Below are 18,582 nucleotides of genomic sequence, written 5' to 3'. Positions count from 1 at the left end.
AAAGACAAAGAAAAGCACCTGTAATGTCAGCATGCCATTAATAAAAATCACAGATTTTGTGAGGATGACAGGACAGGGGACAAGGCGAGACTGTACATAATTAGAGTACCAGGGTGGAACAGTACAAATGTACTGGAAAATCTAAACAGAAAGATCTTCAGGGTATCAGAAGGATACCACGGGGTATCCTCAAATAGGAGGTATTTTCGCAACTGCAGCCATCACAGGTGCCAAGAAACCTCTGCAGCTACAGCCTAAAGGGATCAGAGTACATCTCCAGCTGGCAGTAGATCCTGGCTTTGGCCATGTCATGTTGGTTTTGTGGATGTGTGAGATGGAAGATTGGGGCTTATACTAAGGTTCTAGGAAGCCACTGTGGCCAGGTTATGTGTACCAGGCCAGAGTCACAATGAGAAATTTTATAGATTTAACTTCTAGGCAGAGTATTGCTTTGGTCCCATGACTTCTTTGCTGACCTTCACACCCCCTTTCTGTAATAGGAATATTAACTCTGCATAAACATCTATTTAGTTTGTGTTTTGGTTTTCAGTTTGTTTTACAAAGCTTCAAAGTTACTAGGGTGAGTATTATAGCTTTTGAATAGGGTTTTAGATATCAAGATGTTGGAGATTCTGAGAGATTGACTACTGAACTTTTTGATATGAGATGAACATGAGGTCTACCACTGTTTGCAGACCAGGGGTAGAATGTGATCATCTAAATTAATCTTTATGTAGCATATTGATGTGGAGTAAATTTATTTTTTGGTTTTTTATTATTTAGGATGAATTATTTTGGAAAATAAAGATATTTTCTTTCATACAATATATTCTGATTATAGTTTCCCCTGCCTAATCTCCTTCCAGACCATTTCTGCCTCTCCATCAAAAAGAAAAAAAAGTTTTCTTTTTCCATGTCTTAAGAAAACAGAACAATAGAAATGACAAACAAACAAGGACAGAGCAAAATGAACAAACTAACACATAGAAAATCAAAAAGAAAGAGCACAAGAAATGTGGGTGTACAGACACACACGCATACATACATACACACACATACACACACAGAGACACACACGCATATATACATACACACACATACACACACACAGACACACACGCATACATACATACACACATACACAGACACACACAGACACACACATACATGCACACATACGCAGACACCCACAAACACACACAGATACACATACACTCAAACACACACATACACATACACACACACACAGCAAAACCACAAAATTGAAAACAGTAATATACAACCAAAAGGCCAATATGATGTAAAAGTAAAAATATCCCCAATACCATGGAGTTCATTTTGTGTCAGCATCTGCTAGTGGGAATGGAACTGCCCTTAAGTATGGTTTGTATGTGCAATGAGACTCCTTTGGAGAAACTAGCATTTCCTTTGTAAGAAGGTATCATTGGGGACAGTGTCTTGATTGAGGATGAAAACTCTTGTCTATTTCCCTATGACTGTGTTGGGACCCCATCTGGTTTGTACCTGACCAAGTCCTATTCATGCTGGCACAGATCTGTGAGTTTATATGTGTGTCAGTTCTATTGTGTCTGCAAGGCCTTTTCTATTCGGCATCACTTGTACCTTCTGGCTCTGTGGTGGCCTCAGTGAAAATGGCAGCCATGGGCCCACAGAGAGTGGCACTATTAGGAGGGGTAGCCTTGTTGGATGAAGTGTGTCACTGTGGGTGGTTGTTAAGGTTTCAGAAGCTCAAACCAGGCTCAGTGTCACTCTCTCTTCCTGCTGCCTGACAATCCAGAAATAGAACTCTCAGCTATCTCGCCAGTGCAATGTCTGTCTGCATGCTGTCATGTTCCCCGTCATGGCAATGTCTGTCTGCATGCTGTCATGTTCTCCATCATGATGATAATTGACTAAACCTCTGAAGTGTATGTAAATCAGCTCCAGTTAAATGTTATGCCTTCCAAGACTTGTAATGGTCATGGTGTCTCTTCACAGCAATAAAACCCCAAGACAGGCTTTTACAATCTTTCTACCTTCTCCTCAGCATAGTTCCTTGAGCCCTGAGAAGAGGGATTTGACAGACACATCCCATTTAGAACTGAGTCCTCCAAGTTCTCTCACAGTTTGCACAGTGTCCGGTTAGCTGTGGGTCTCTGTATCAGTTCCTTTCTACCGCAGGAAAATCTCTGATGATGTCTAAGACATTGAATTATGGATATAGCTGCAGAAATTCTCTAAGAATCATTCTATTGCTACATTCTTTTAACAGAACAGTATTTGGTTGTCCCTTAAGTCCATGGCATGACATATCTAATCTTAGGTTCTTGGCTACCAGGACAAAGGTGATGGTTTCCACCTTATGCAGTGGGCCTTAACTCTGATAGATAGTGATTGGTTGCTCCTCAACATTTTTGCCACTATTGCATTAATGTGTTAAGCATACAGGTCACCATTGCAGGTTGCAGATTTTGTAGCTAGGGTGGTGTTTACCTTTCTCCTGTGGTAGCCTGCAAAGTACCTTTGAGTATCATGAACACCAATCAGTAAGGGGTAAAAGATTTAGGTAGACACCAGCTCAACTCTGTTTTTAGTGAGATACATAGGTTTTACCTTCAGCAATGAGTCCTTACTAGTTAGTTTATGTAGACCATACAATAGCCTTGGAAATAGTCTGAGTTGTTTGGGAGTTCCATGGGGTCTCTTTGATCTAGATGTAACCTACTCCTGGTGCTGCAATTTCACTTGATGATAAGAGATACATAGTTGGAGCATTGTCTCCCTTCTTGTTTAGTGATTCCATTTAGATTATTTTATAAATGTGCATATTTTACATTCTACTCTAGTAGATTTCCAAATGATCCTTCCAATGGCCCTTAGTGTTAACAGTCCCTCCCCACAGTCCTCACTTAATCTCCTAAATTTGTGGTTGTTAATTATGATTGGCAATTGACTGGGTTAGGATATGCCAAGAGCATTAGTGAGGGACACTTTTGGGTGTGCTTGTGAGAGAATTTCCAGATTGAATTAACTGAGAGGTGAAGATTCACGATGAGTGTCTGATACCATCACATGAATTGGGGTCTTAGACTAAAGGAAAGAGACCAGAAGAAAACCAATAGAGTGCTGATATTCTTTTCCCTCTGCTCCTAGGTCTGTAAATATGGGAGCAGACATATAGTAGCCTTGTGCTTCTCTCCCACGGTCAGTTTTACTGGTTCATTATGTCAAACCATGAGCCTTCTTTCATTCAGTTGCCTCTGATTGAGTGTTCAGCTGCAAAGACAATAGTGACTAACATATTATTAAGAAATATTTTCCTTGAATTTATTTTTAGTAGCAATTATTAATTATTTTGTGGTATTTGGAATTGAACTCAGGGCCACATATAAGCTAGACAAATGTTTTACCACTAAACTGCACTTTCTCTATTTTTGTAACTAATCTTGACCTATCACAGCAGTAGATCCATACTTTTCCTGTCAGTAAGTATTAGTATATGGAAAGTGTTTTCTGAAGAGGTGAGTGACATGAAAACAGAAAAAGGATTGCTAGTATATAAATCCACAACTGTGTGTCATTGGTTGAAGTATTTCAAAAAATAATTTTTTGGACTGTGTTTTCCCAGCACTTTCAGTTCTTTACTCTGACAAGAAAGCAATAAACTCTGATGTGCATTTCCACTCAGATTGTTTGGTTAGTGTAGAGACAGGAGAGCCATGGTAGAAAAGACACTAGGGGAGCGTGAAATACAACCTCTGGTGCTAAAGAGGAGGAACTCAAGGGCTGTAAAATGTAAGTAACTTGTTCAAGGTCACAGAGAGTCAATGTCAGAGCCTCCCAGGCCAGCAGTTTCTATTCTGTGATGCAGTTGTCAGCCTGTAAGGATCCTGGCTGCAGGCTCAAACACATGCGCTTGGTCTGTCCCTGCTCTCTTCTACATCACGTATCGACAGTAACTGAAACTTAGTGCTGGGGAAGGAACATTTTATTAAGTCAACAACGATGCAGTAAGTCTCTTTCATATCCAAGTACAATTGCAGGTGTAAGATTTGGGGTAGACCATGAGATAACACAGACATCTTTTTCCTCGATATCTATTAATCAGGGCAGAAAAAAATCAATAAATAAATGGGGAAAATGTCTGCGATGGTATCTCCACAAACTATATACACTTCGGATAAAGCAGTAAGAGCAATAGAATAGACTTTTCAGTTTATGTAAAATTCAAGATAATGACTAAAAAGAGATCCAAGTACAGAAACAGGAATGGAACTTGTAAAAAGAGTAAACTTACTACACTGGTTTAAGAAGCAAACCAAACTTAGCAAGGGACAGAGAAGAGGGTCCAGGTGGAGTTGGTTTGTGGGAGGAAGAGCCAGCAGTCTCCATCGGTTGGAGTTCTGCAGGCCATCTAAAGAGTTAAGTCAGAGGGGAAGATCTGAAATCCAGTATCATAATATCTTCAAAATAGCACTTTGGTTGAAAGACTGGAGGTGTGGTATAGAACGGTACAATAAAGGAAGCATGTGTACAACACTAGACCAGGTTGGGAAGAAGGGAGTGCTACAAGGCAGGTTGCATTGATGGAATTAGAAAACTCTAAGTCTGAGCATATGCTGATATTCTCAATTGGGAATGGATATGAAGAAAAGGTCTAGATTTTGACTTGAAATTTAGCAAATGAGGGTGCCATTTGCTCGCATGAACTGGGTAGCTATATGAATGAATTTAATGGTTAAAAGAAGTCAGAAGGACGCCTACACTTACCTCTAAAATGATCAAGAAAACATCTTAGAATATTAGACAACCATGTCTATGTGTAAACCAAAGTTTAGGTGGCTTGTATGCCATCAGACCAAGAAGAGTTAAACTCCAAAGCTGAACTCTCTCAGGAAAACAGAAAGGGGTCATGAGAGTACTTACAGGTTGCTGATAAAAAGCATATTCCCTGTGTTCACTGGGTAATGTGAAGAAGATGCTAGATAACAAGAAACTAAAGCATCTTGGTTATCTACCTCAAGGCATAGCATGTATCCCATTAAATATTACCAAGACACAAAAACTCAGATATAATAAGTAGGACTGAGAATATGGCTCTATTAATAAAATGGTTCTCTAGAGTGAACAAAAACCTGGTTTCAGTAAATCAGTGAGCTGATGCACACCTGGAATGCCAGCATGTGGGAGGGGGGGTAGGAAGGTCAGAAGTTCAACTATCCTTGGATACTTGGCACATTCCAGGCCAGGCTGGTATATATGAAACAATATCTCCAAATAACAAGAAGTCATGTTATAAGCTTATGTGGGTGACACAATCAACTAACATCAGGTTTTATGATTCCAAATTTCATGTTCATTTCCTGCTACTATCCCTGCATTTTAGGATTGGAAAATTGGGTATTTTTACTCATAGGCATATTTGAGATTTAGTAAGTGTACACATTCTGTGTCACAGAAGCAGGGGAAATTCCTTAATACCTTGAAGAGCATTTCGGTTTGGGTGCTTGTTCAATAATAACCACTGATCATTGAAATAATTAGTGATAAAAACAGCAACTTAATTATGGCAAGGTACATTTCTGTCACACTTTTATAGGTATTAGCTTCCCATTAGCTATGCATCTATGTCTTTGGCTTAAAATAGGTGGATATCATTTTTACGAATTCACTCACTTCTATTCTGATTTTCTTCCTCAATTGAAATATCAATTGTCTATTCTTAGAGAAATATTATGGGGAGAGGTTTTCATGCACAGTGAAATGTATTGACTAGATTCATGTTTAATCTCTATGTTTATTTTTAAATTTTTTTAAATTGTATGTGTGTGTGTGTGGAGAGAGAGAGAGAGAGAGAGAGAGAGAGAGAGAGAGAGAGAGAGAGAGAGAGAGAGTCTCCATATGGAGAACTTATGGGAGTCGGTACCCTTCCCTATGGGTACCTGGGATACAAATCAGTACGCCAGGCATGTCAGCTATTGCTTTTGCTTGCTGAGCCATCTGGCTGGTCCAAGTCACTATGTTTGAAGACTTGTGACAAAATCCTATAAACTTCTTCTATTCAAGTCTCTTACAAAGATATATGAGTGGGCACATTGAGTTAAATACCACAAGAAAATATGAAGACTTCTATATACAAGTGAGCTTAAAGATCTATTTTGGTACAGTAAGTATAAATCATGAGTATGTACTATCATTTCCTGGTTTATATGATACAGTGTGTGCTGGTTTGTGTATAAGTAGTACAGAGTCAACACTGGGCATTCCTGGGAGTTGTTTCTAAGACAACAGTCATCAAAACTCTTGACTGTTCCAGATCCTTCTACACAATGGCAAAGTATTTATAGTATTTTCATAGAATCTATGCATATCCTGTCATCTACTTTAAACCACTAGTTATAATGCTGTGTTTTGGAAGATAACAACAAACGAAAGTGTTTGTGAGGTTTCATGTGAGTAAACGCTTGTGTGGAGGGCATACATGCACATGAGTGTGCAAATGTACATTGTGTTTGGAGGCCAGGAAATAACCTTGGGTGTTGTTCCTCAAGAGTCCTCTACCATGTACTTTGATACAATCCCCACTCCCTGTTGAAATCAGTAAATAAAGTTGGCTGGCTGGTCAGTTAGCCTCAACCTGTCTCCATCTCTTCCAGGTTTCTTATGTGCACAGTGGGGATTGAATTCAGCTTCTTATGATTGTATGGCAAGTACTTTACTGACTGAGTCACCTAGTGATGCATTTTTTCCAGTATTTTCAACCTGCCTTTGGTTGAATCAGAAGACAGAGAAACCCTATAAATAAGGATTATAATATAAATTTGCATGTATTATATTACATTTTGTTAAGCTATAGATCATAGATACACTGTTTAAATAATATATTATATAGTGTGTGTGTAGATATATACTTAGTTGCATGTTCACTAAAGTATGAAAGATGAAGGGAAAAGGGCAATTGAGGATGTGATAATTCTCTCTCAGAGAACACATTTTGTCCCTTTAAATTCCACTGGAACGTGACTAGATTAGGCAATTATCTGTGAATCCAAACTCCTGAAAGCCAATAGGAATGAGTGAACAGTGCTGAGTGTACCTCCAGCTCCTGGGAAGGAAACAGAGGTGGAGTGTAGGAGGCACTGGACTAGAAAGAATTTGCAGTCCTCATAGTCAGGCTTGCAGGGTTGATTTGCTTTACAGATGATTTCTATTCAAAGAAAACCAAAGAAAATTCCAGCTCAGTCTTTCTTATGATGATTAGATTTCAAAGTAAAGGAGTCTAAATCTCTGATGGCTCTGTGTATGTATGTTGGATTTTCCTCCTGCTGGCTAGTCCCCGAGACAATAAATCTCTGTGTAAAAGAGATTGCTAGAGCCACAGTTCTGGAGATTTTACTTTGTGATCCGTTGACCCCAGTGTTTTGTGTCTGTGATGGGAGTGAGGGGAAGAACAACCTTGCTGGGTCAAGGATCAAGAGAAAATGGGGCTAGGGAGATGTCTCAGTCAGTGAAGCTCTAGCTGCATAAACTTAAGGATGGAGTTAGGTCCCAGAGACACCACTAATAAAACAGAGGTGGCTGGGGAGATGATCCCACAAGTAAGAGCACCTGATGGACAGACTTGAGGATCCCAGTTCAGATCCCCAGCAGCTACATAGAAAGATGGGCAAAGGTACATATGGCAAAAGATAAATAGAATAAGAACCTGGATATGGTGGCATATCCTTGGATTCCTAGTGCTCAGGAGATGCTTGTGGACACTTGTGGCTAGCTGGTCAGGCAGCCTAGCAGAATTGGTGAATTCCAGGCTAGTGGGAGATACACTCTTTAAAGTAAAGTGGATAGAGTCATACGAAACCACAGTCAAGGTTGTCCTGTGGCTTCCACACAAGTGCACACATGAATCTACCTGCATACATACAAATACACACATACACACACACACACACACAGTGAAACAGAGGAAAAGTGATGACGCCAATGACCTGAGCATATCCTACTGTGTGTATATTGTTAAGAGTTTGACAATTCTACCACTCACCACCAGCACCAAGCTAGAGATCAAGTCTTTAAACAAGCGGCTCTGGTGGCATTCAAGGTCAAAGCCATAGCATACATTTTGGTCTCAAGCTGTTCTCTGTGCCAAGGACCATGTGCAGCTTTGCTTAGGAGGGAACCCGAAAGTAAGCTTTCATGGGAGAGTGCTAAATACAGCAGTTATCTCGGCTCCTGTCCAGACTTAGAACTCCTGCATGATGCAGAGGTGTAAGAGTGGCTCAAACTCAGCCAGGGCAGGCTGTACCCTAACCCAGAGGCACATGGCTGCTTCATCCAGCAGTGAGCAGGGAAAGGAGCTGCTGAGCACAGGAGCCTGGCTACTTCCCTGCTCGAAAAAAGCTGTTCTGTAGTGATGCCTTAGCTTTGCACAAAGTTGTGGCAAGAAGAAGCAAACAAAGTGGGAAATTTGCGAATGCATGAAAGTTACAGGGCCTATGTCCTGTAACTTTGGGGTTTCTAGGACACAGCTTCAGTTACAGAGAAAGGTTTCACGTCATTGGGATGGCAGTTATGAGGAGATCTGTAGGAAAATTGCAGAGGAATACTCAGAAAATGAGAGTGTCTTGGCTTACTCACCAATTGAGTAAATCAAACACAGTGGTACACTGTAGCTGGGCATTAATGTCTTTCTAGGCGGAAGGGGTAAGAAGGCGCAGCATCACAACATAGAAGATAGGACTCCAGTGAAAGGGATACAGCAGACTCTTTAATTTAGCAATGGGGATAAACTTATATCCATTCCCAGCATTCAGGCGTTCCTATTCATTGACATGGTGTTTTTGCCTGTCATTGACTAGGCATGATCAGGAACTCTAACAGTGCCATGGAGACTCTAAGTCGACTCATCTAAGTTGGGTAGACCGTAATTTTCTACAAAACACTATGTATAGTCTCCATTTGCCTGTCTCCTCTCTGTCCTCACTGTTACTGGGTGAACATAACCAAGCAAGTTCTAGAGCATGGAGAGAGAACTAAGGAATTGCTGTGGTCAGCCACAGTCCACATCCCAAGGAGCTGAGTGGTACAACCATTGGGTATTTCCCAGGAATCTGCACATACACTAGCAATAAGGAAATTTATACTAAAGCATTCTTTCTGGAAATACCCATTTTCTTAGACATGTGGAGCTTTCCGTACTAACAGTAGTGTGTTTGAATTCAGGAGAGATCCATGTAAAGTGTAGCTTAGCCCTCCTCAGTTTTCTGGCATAAATAAAGTTATGTGAGAATAATAAGTGTTTCTGTGCAGATCTTGAGCTTCGTTTAGAGAGAATGCTTATCTGACTATCACACATAGCATAGCCTCAGTCATAAGAAACCTTGGTCAACAGTAACCCTTTGGGTGTTTTTCCTTTTCTCTCTGCTTGCCTTCTTTGCTTCCTTCTTTCATTATCTATGAAAAAAGACAAAGAAATGATATGGCAAGAAGACTTCTTCCACATCTTCTTCTGCCAACTTAAGTCCAACTGCAGATGCTATTTGCACCATTTTCTAGTTTTAATTAAACATGACATCTGACTATGAAGTAAGGTATTCTCTCTCTCTTTCTCCCTCCCTCTCTCTTATATGTGCATGCATAATAACTACTTACCACAGAACTTACAACTTTCTTTGGTGATGTTTTACAACTATAAAATTACCAACACTGAAATAATAAGTTAAAGCTAATATCCATTGCTTGGAAATGGGCATACAGTTCCTCTGTATTGTCAGTGGTATAAATTGGAACCCACCCTGATAGACAGCAGAAGTCAAAGTGGCAAAAATCCTTGAAAATGCACACACTTTCTGTCCTGGCAATGGTACCTCAAGGGATTTATCTTAAGTACATAATCAGTTATGTTCACAAGGATCCATGTGCAAAAATGTTCTTGTAGCCCCATCTACAACATATCTGAATGTACATGCTGAAAGGAGACTTCTTATTTGAAATACTTGAATAAGATGATATATGATGGTTGATAAAAATCAATTATTGGTATGATTATGTTGGCTCATTGAGTATGTTATTACATTTATGTACTTAGTGTGTGTGTGTGTGTACTCTTATGCACACAGGAGCCCTAGAGAATTTTTGTGAAGACCAGAAAATAACTTGTGGGCATTGTTATTTCCTTCTATCATATGGATTCTGAAAATTGAACTCTGATTTCCAAGTTTGGCAGTAAAGCACTGTACCTGCTAAGGAATCTCAGCAACCTTATTTGTTCTTCCATTTGTGGATGTGACGTACAGGATAAATAAGTCTATATCAGGGCTGGGAATCCTTTCTTAATCTACTTGCAATTAGATAATAAAAGAAACCTACCCCTATGCACTACTGCAAAAAATAATAAGCATGTACACACACACACACTTGTGGAGGGAATTAAACTAGTCATCCTATAGTGGGACAATGATGTTTCTATTGTACACCATAAGCTTACAGATAAAAAGCTCAATTTCAAAAATATTTTCTTTGTTTAAAGTTGTTGGCCAGTAAGGCTCCATAGATACACAAATAACACAAACTATTGTCAATCCTATTGGATATCTTTCAGAAACTTATGGTAAGGCCCTATTGGAGAAGAAGAATATTATTTGTCTAAACGTCTGTGCACCCTGCAAGATGCAATACCAGTTGATCTCGTGAGATAGACCCACTGCTACTCTAGCGGGAAGAATACCATGCAAGTAACCAACCACATTCTGGTGGATTTAAGTCCCTTGCCACAGGATCAAATCTATACCTGGGAGCATTGTTGGGCTAAGAACCTATGGCTAGGTGGTCATGCATCCTAGGAGAGAGCCTACTAAATATATGTATATGTATGTATATATATATGTATGTATATATATGTACTGATAATATACATTAATAATAATTTTATACATAATTATACAAACAAATTACTACTAATTATACACATATATATAATTTTAAAACTATCTTTTCTTATTTTACATGTCAAATCCAGTTCCCATTCCCTTTTTTCCTCCCTCTCTTCCACCTTCCTCTCATCCCACCACCCATCCACTCTTCATAGAGGGCAAGGTTTCCCATGGGGAGTCAAAGTCTAGTACATTGTTGTAAGGCAGGAACAAGGCCCTCTCTACTATATCTAGGTGAGAAAGGTATCCATCCAAAGAGCTGAGTTCCAAAAAGCCAGAAAAAGCAGTAGTGATAAATCCTCGTCTTACCGCCAGTGGCTCCACAGTCTGTCCCAGCCATATAACTGTAACCCACATTCAGAGGGCCTAGATTGGTCCTATGCTGGTTCCCTCACTGCCAGGCCATAGTTGGTGGGCTCACATTAGCTCAGATAAACTGTTTTAGTGGGTGTCTCCATCGTGGTCTTGATCTCTTTGCTCATATTCTCATTCCTCCAACTCTTTGACTGGACTTTGGGAGCTCAGCCCACTGCTCTACTGTGGATCTCTGTATCTGAGAGTCTACTACTATTTTCCTTCTACATGAATATAGTATTAAAATGACTTCTGATGACTTTTTATTCCCATGAATTAATTCATCTCTCAACCCCATTTAGAAAATCTTTTATTTTTAGGAGATGATGATTAACAGAGACTCACAACTAGGCAAGGTCATAGGATACATGCCTAAGCAATGCTCATTTTAAATGGGACATCTGTATCACAGGCCCTCCTCCCAAGACTCAGAGATTACTGCTATAGGAGAGGAAGCACAAAGACTGTAATATTCAAATATAATGAGTGAATACAATGAAACAGTGTCCTCTGAACACAACAAGACAGCTGAAAATATGAACTCAGAGGTTATGACAGCATGCACAAGAAGTGTGCAATCTAAATCCAGACAAAAGTACCAGCATAAAGAAGGGAGGTAGACATGAAGTTCTGACCCAAGCTGAGGAACTGTTGGCAACTGATAGTGGCTAGAGAAAGAGTCAGTTTTCTTATAAGGTGTAACCCCTGAGAAGTCAACCATTTTGCAGTGGAAGGCCACAGCACCATTAATATATGGGTAGAATGAATTGAACTAGATGGGTACTAAAAATGGAAACAAAGTTAGATGGGTACTGGGTGTGCATCTGAAGGGAATGGGAGGAGAGGGGGTAGGCATGCGAAAAACTCATTGTATAGATTTTTGAATGAACAAATAATAGAAAGGAAATCCCTTTTCAGCTTCTTCCTCCTCCTACCATCCACTGTGCTCCTTTTCTATTGAGAAGCAAACTGGGAGCAGAGACACTGGTTACTGGATGCCTGAGACAGACAGAGTACATTCTAAATTTCAGATTGCTTGTCTTTTTTTCATCCTATCATCCTAATGAATGTAATTTTTATGTAAATTTAACAAGTGGTGAAATTAAACTGTAGAAACTAAGCAAGCTGACACAAGTCAAGTAAGAACTAGATTGAGACATCATTTCCAGTCTGGTCCCCCTCCCAAATCTATTCTCTTCCTATACAAACCTAAACTCAAAGAACTTAAGACAATCTAGTTAAGAAGACAATGCATACACACAAAGGAATAACAGGGACTGGAGAGTTAACTGGCTCAGCAGCAAACGTGCCCCAGTCTGACAGAGGACATGAGTGCTATACACCCACATAGGGTGGCTTACCACAGCCTATAATTAACTGATGGGGGGTTTGTTAAATATAACCTCCAAGGGCACTATGGTCATGTGTGCACAGCACACACACAACCCCCCCACATGTGCATGCACGCATTCACAGATAAATAAATAAAGGAGATAACATAACCTATGTGACATGCCTGTCAGTCCTTGAGGAAAGACCCAAAGTAAGACTGGGAAAACTTCTATTTTTTCATCTGAACACAAACATTGGAAAAGGACAAGAAAAATTAAAAGACAGGAGGGCAGTTCCTAGAGCCACACATCCTGAGAAGAGCTTAGGTGGTATGAGTTCATCTTAATCATCAGGGGACAGAGACCTACTCACACAGATAGATAGTGAACCAAGTCTGCCAATGTGTGGGGAATGGAATGCAAGGAAAGGAACACGGAGAGGCAGCACCGATCTTATCAGCCTGACAAGCATGGCTGAATTCAACAGCAGTTCTGGAATTGATTTCACAGTGATGATCCTGAGTCATCAAAATAAGGGTCCCATTTTCTGTTCCGAATTCTGTGTTTAAGAAGGCAAGGAGGCATGTAATCCATTGGAAAAAGATTTCCATTTCAAATAGATAAAATTTCTTTGAAAATATTTTCAGCGTTTAAAGGGATAAGTGACAGTTATCTGGAAAATTCACTTAGGTGGAACGGTATCTTCCCTTGAAGATTCTAGATTAGTCAGGCAGTGCGGTGTACTTAGGTGTCTCCCACCCATGCATTACTGACATTTCTGTCTCTATTGTACCCCAGCCACTCTAAACCTGCAAACACTAGCCACTGGATACTGAACTTCATGACAGGATGCGATACTCTACCTTGGACACCCGATACACCTGTGGCCTTGAGGATGAATTAATGTTGGTGTTAATGAATGACTCCATATGGACTGAGTGGCACATATCTTCCATCTCAACACTCAAGAAGAAGATATATGTAGATCTCTATGAGTCCGGGTCTAATCTGTTCTATATACAGTGTTCTGTGCCAGCCAGGGTAACATAGACTCTAGTATGTCAAACCGTCTATGCATTTTATGAAAAGGAAAATGGAAAAGCCTAGCTGAGTGTTACTATTACCCTCTCTGCCTCCTGGTCCTCTAGGAGAGGAGCAGGCATTTGTTCCATGCTCCTGTTACCCCCGGCCGTCCTGCTGTTACCACCATGCCTTCCCTGGCACGGTGGGCTTTAAACCATGAACAAAGACAATCTCTCTTCTGGATACTTTGTTCGGTGTTACATCTCAACAGCAAGAGACATAACTAATTCACACATAATAACCAAATCATATATTCACCATAAAACAACAGAACTGGACGAACATAAAAGGAGTTAGCCTTTTTTTTTTTTTTTTCTCTGAAATGAAGCCTCAGGACTAGGGACGTCTCCCTTGGTAGAGTGATTTTCAAACATGCACAACAGCCCTGAGCTTGAAGGCCAGCATTGCAGGGAAGAAAAGACATACTTCTGTATTCTCGGCACTCCAGAGGTGAAAGCAGGTTTATCAAAAATTTAAGGTATTTTTAGCTACATAGTGAGTTAAATGGAAATGAATGCTACTTGATAAACCCCATTTTAATTGCTGCTTAATTCATTAAAATGAAAATTTACTTTCATATCCACTAAAATCTCTTTTCTTCAAGCAACAGAAATTCTGCGAACCCAGAGTAGCCTCTGCCTGTCTTGCTGGCCTTATTGCCTAGTGCTTACTCCTTAGATATCCATTATTTTAGACATAACTTTTGTGTGTATGAACTGGGATACTTGATACCTCTGATGCCATCTTTCCTCTCCAACAATGTTCAATTATCATACTTTCCGTATCAAGCTCAAATGCCCTGTCTTCAAATGAATTTCTGACAAAAAATCTCTTCATTTCCACAGCTGATGAGGTTGGGTATTATCACTATGTCATTCTGAAGATGTAGAGATAAGTACAGACTCAACAGACCTCCCTCAATATCAAAGCCAAGACTTGTCTTCTTTGAGTCATATCTTTACCCGAAGCAGAGTGAACAAATACACTGCAGTCATTTTCTTGTCAAATACCCCTCTCTTTGGATGTCTTAGCTAGTATTTCTGTTGTCATAAAACACCATAATGAAAGAAACTTGGGAAGGAAAACTGAACGATTCTCAAGTGACACTCCATCACTGAGAGAAGTCAGGGCAGGAACCAGGAAACATGAACTGAAGGTTTGCTCCCCCTGGCATTGTCAGGTTTATTTTTATTTATTGTTTTTCTTATATATCCCAGGACTATGTACCCAGAGGTGGTACTACCCATAATTGGCTTGGTCCTACCACATCACTCACTAAGAGAATTATCATTTGAAGACATTTTTTAAATTGAGATTCCCACTTTTTCAACAACCCTAGCGTGTGCCAAGAAAAACATAGAGTATTGCCATGTGGGTTTCAGAGTACCACAAAAAAGGGCAGAACCTTACCTGGTGTGTTAAGCAGGCGAGATCTCCTGCAGTGATACACCACCTCCTGTTCACAGTGCTCTGATCCGTCAATAAGAGCCTCCAGCTGCTCCATACTGGCACCGTAGTTTAAGATCATGGAATAGGGCTTCTCAGGGTTGGAACCCTGTACCCGAGTCAGCTCTGTGCTGTTGTGCTGAACTGTCATCCAGATCTTGTCCTCTGCATAGACAACAATACGAGGCAGGAGAAGTAAGAATGGAAGTTCAGAGAAAAGGACATAAACAGTGGGTCACTCAAGCTGTGATGAAGTCTTCCCTGAAGCCTCTATACAGACAATGGCATCAAGGCATTCTATACCTTAAAGAAAGAGCCAAGAATTTTGATCCTTAAAGGACTCTACCTCAAGTTTATATGGGGGCAAATAGTATTAGGGGTTATGTTTATGAGTCTTTATTCCACGGGCTTTATACTATATATTTAATGTAAATTATTTACTTGAAATTGGCCAATATAATCTTTCTCCTTATCCCTAGGGAGATTGTTCAAAGACATTCTAAAACATATCAAAGTCTACAGGTACTCAGCTTTCTCACAGAAAATAGCATAGCGTATTCGTGTCATATACCTACTATATACACTAAATCATCCCAATGTTACTTTTGATAGCTAATAAAAGATAAATGCTATGTAAACAGTGGTTATACTGCATTGTATAGGAAACTTTGACAGGGACAAAATATCTATGTAAGTTCAGAATAGACACAATACCAGGAGTAATTTCTTAAAGAGCAATTAAATAGGTTGAAAACAATAACAGCTATAGATCATGAGCATTTTTAAAATAACCCATCATTATCAGAGATGAAACAATGCTGTGTAGGCATAAGGACCTGAAAATTAAGCCTTGAAGTGACATTTTAAAAACCACTGGGGATGGCAATACAAGCTTGTAATTATAGTCCTGGTAGAGGACAGAGAGAAGATGACTCCTTGGTCTTATTGACTAGACAGCCTAGCCTTGTTAGAGACCCCCAGGCCAATGAGAGTTTTTCGTAGGAACAAAAACAGGTTGGGAAAATGGATCAGTTAAGAGAGTATACTGCTTTTACAGAAAACCCACATTAGTTATCTACAACTATCTCTGATGCCATCTTAGGAGGGTTCAGTGTTCTCTTCTGGTTTCCACAGGCATTTGCACCCACATGCACAGCTACGAGCCCCACTCCAAGCATAAATACACACATTCTTTTAGTCTCCAATGGAAAAATCAGATGAATAACATCTATGGGATGACACCTGAGATTCCCCCTGGTTTCTGAATATGTATAAACACACACATACATGCACAAACATGTATGGTGACTGTTCTTGGTTGTCAACTTGATTCCATTTAAAATTAAGTAAAACGCAAGTATTTAGGAACATCTGTGAGAGAAATTTTTCTCATTTGAATCGTTTGAAGTGGGAATCTTTTGATTGATGGAGGAAGGTCATTGGTTAATTAATAAAAAAACTGCTTGGCCTGATAGGTTAGAACATAGGTGAGTGGAGTAAACAGAACAGAATGCTGGGAGGAAGAGGAAGTGAGGCAGACGCCATGCCTCTGCTCTCTGAAGCAAGCCACCAGGTCAGACATGCTGAATCTTTCTTGGTAAGACTGGTGCTACACAGATTACTAAATATGGGTTAGCTAACATGTAAGAATCAGCCATTAGGAAGCTGGAACTAATGTGCCAAGCAGTGTTTAAAATGAATACAATTTGTGTGTTGTTATTTCGGGGTATAAGCTAGCCAGGTGGCCGGGAGCTGGGTGGCAGGAATGCAGCCCACAGCTCCAACAACATTTGATGTGGGATGATCCATCTTTAATATGGGCCACACATTCTGGTGGCAGCTTATATAAGGGGTATGGAGATAAGAGAGCTTTTGTTCTTTATCTGCCTGGCCTCACTTCTGCTGGAAAGTCCATTCACTGGCATGAGAGTTAACTTCTTCAGGATTCTAGCATTTACTAAAAAAACAATTGAGACATCCAGCCTCATGGACTGAACAACTTCTGTATTCTTGGACTTTCAACTGGTCGACAGTCATTGCTGGATTAGCTAGACCACAGCCTGTAAGATGCTCTAATAAATTCCATATGCATATGCCACCTTTCTGTTCCCTTGGAGAACCCTAGACAACACAACATTCATATGCACATATATAAAAAGTTATCATAATTTTTTATATTGAAAATATGCAGAGACATGGCATTCTTTCAATAAGAATGAAAGAACAAGGTAAGGAGGAATGAAAGTTAGTGGGAAGAGAGGAATATGGTTTTAAAGACAGAGAGCTCTGTTCTTGAAAACCATTTTTGCCAGTATGAAACTTAGGGCACTTCCCTTCGCTAAACTCAGGGTTTTAATCAATGACAGCATATGAGAATGAAACCAGGGCATCAGGGGCCAGTACACAGGCTGGCAGCAGGGCTTTTAATGTGCAGAAAAGCTGTCAAAGCAGTTAAGACAGTCTACCTGCCATACAGAGGTCCCATGTTCCATTCCAGCACCCACATTAGATGGCTCATAAACACTTCTATTGCTCCAGTTCCAGGGGATACAATGCCCCTCTCTCCACTCTGAGGAAACTCTATTCACAAGTGAGCATACACACTCACACATAGACACACAGGGGCAGAAATAAAAATAAATAAATCTTAAAGTTGCACGGGACTATGTGGAATGTCTGTAGGATATTGTTGTGCTAACTTGGGTGGAAGCACTTACTGCATCTTGACATGGAGATTAATTCTGAACATCCTCACATCAAAGCAGAGGAGGAAACAGGAAGACTTGAAAAGCGTTTTCCACCCGAGAATCTTACCCACATAATTGCAACACTATTCTTCATAGATCCAAAGAACAGAAAAGGAACTGAGCAGAGCAATCATGTGGTTTCTTCCCTCTTCCACCCTCTTAGTATTACAAATGGGGAAACAAAGGCCCATAAAGAAAAGCAATAACCCACAGCATTTCTACTAGAGAACACTGACAGGAAAGCATGTTGAAGGCAACTGTTATTATAAGATTAGAGCCACTGGTGTGGTTTCACTAAAAATAAATAAAAGGGGAAAGACCTCACTGTGCGGCCATCCTGTGCTAATTCTTTCCACCAATTCTTTCTGCCATCTGGATAAAGTTATTTCATCTCCTCACACCTCAGTCTCAGTATATTAGAAGACAAAAGAAATGGTTTGGTTTTAACTATTTCCTTAGTAATAGCCATTATATCATGCACTTGCATTATGCTGAGTGACTGTGAATCATCCTAGGAATAGTTTCCCCAACCAACTAATTTATAAACATAGTATCTCCAGAAAGACATGTGCTTTGTTGTTTTGAAATAGGATTGTATTCTTCTGTAAATTCTATTGAAAAAAACTAATTATATTGAATCTTTACTCCTAATATAAAAATAACATAAACCCATAGTGCTACGGAAGTTACCCG

The 18,582-nt window shown here is 39.9% G+C and overlaps 1 protein-coding gene across 1 annotated transcript in view; it reads right to left on the bottom strand.

The window, feature by feature from the left end:
- Cntnap5 (contactin associated protein family member 5) overlaps nt 1-18,582 on the bottom strand; it is a 976,150-nt gene that overhangs the window by 280,352 nt on the left and 677,216 nt on the right. Inside the window, exon 13 of the mRNA XM_057769582.1 lies at nt 15,107-15,307. Coding sequence (XP_057625565.1) covers nt 15,107-15,307 — 201 coding nt within the window. The remainder of the gene's footprint in view (nt 1-15,106; nt 15,308-18,582) is intronic.

Source organism: Chionomys nivalis, chromosome 5, assembly GCF_950005125.1.
Source record: "Chionomys nivalis chromosome 5, mChiNiv1.1, whole genome shotgun sequence".
In the NCBI taxonomy this organism is placed as follows: domain Eukaryota; kingdom Metazoa; phylum Chordata; class Mammalia; order Rodentia; family Cricetidae; genus Chionomys; species Chionomys nivalis.
This window is presented reverse-complemented; position numbering and strand designations above follow the sequence as displayed.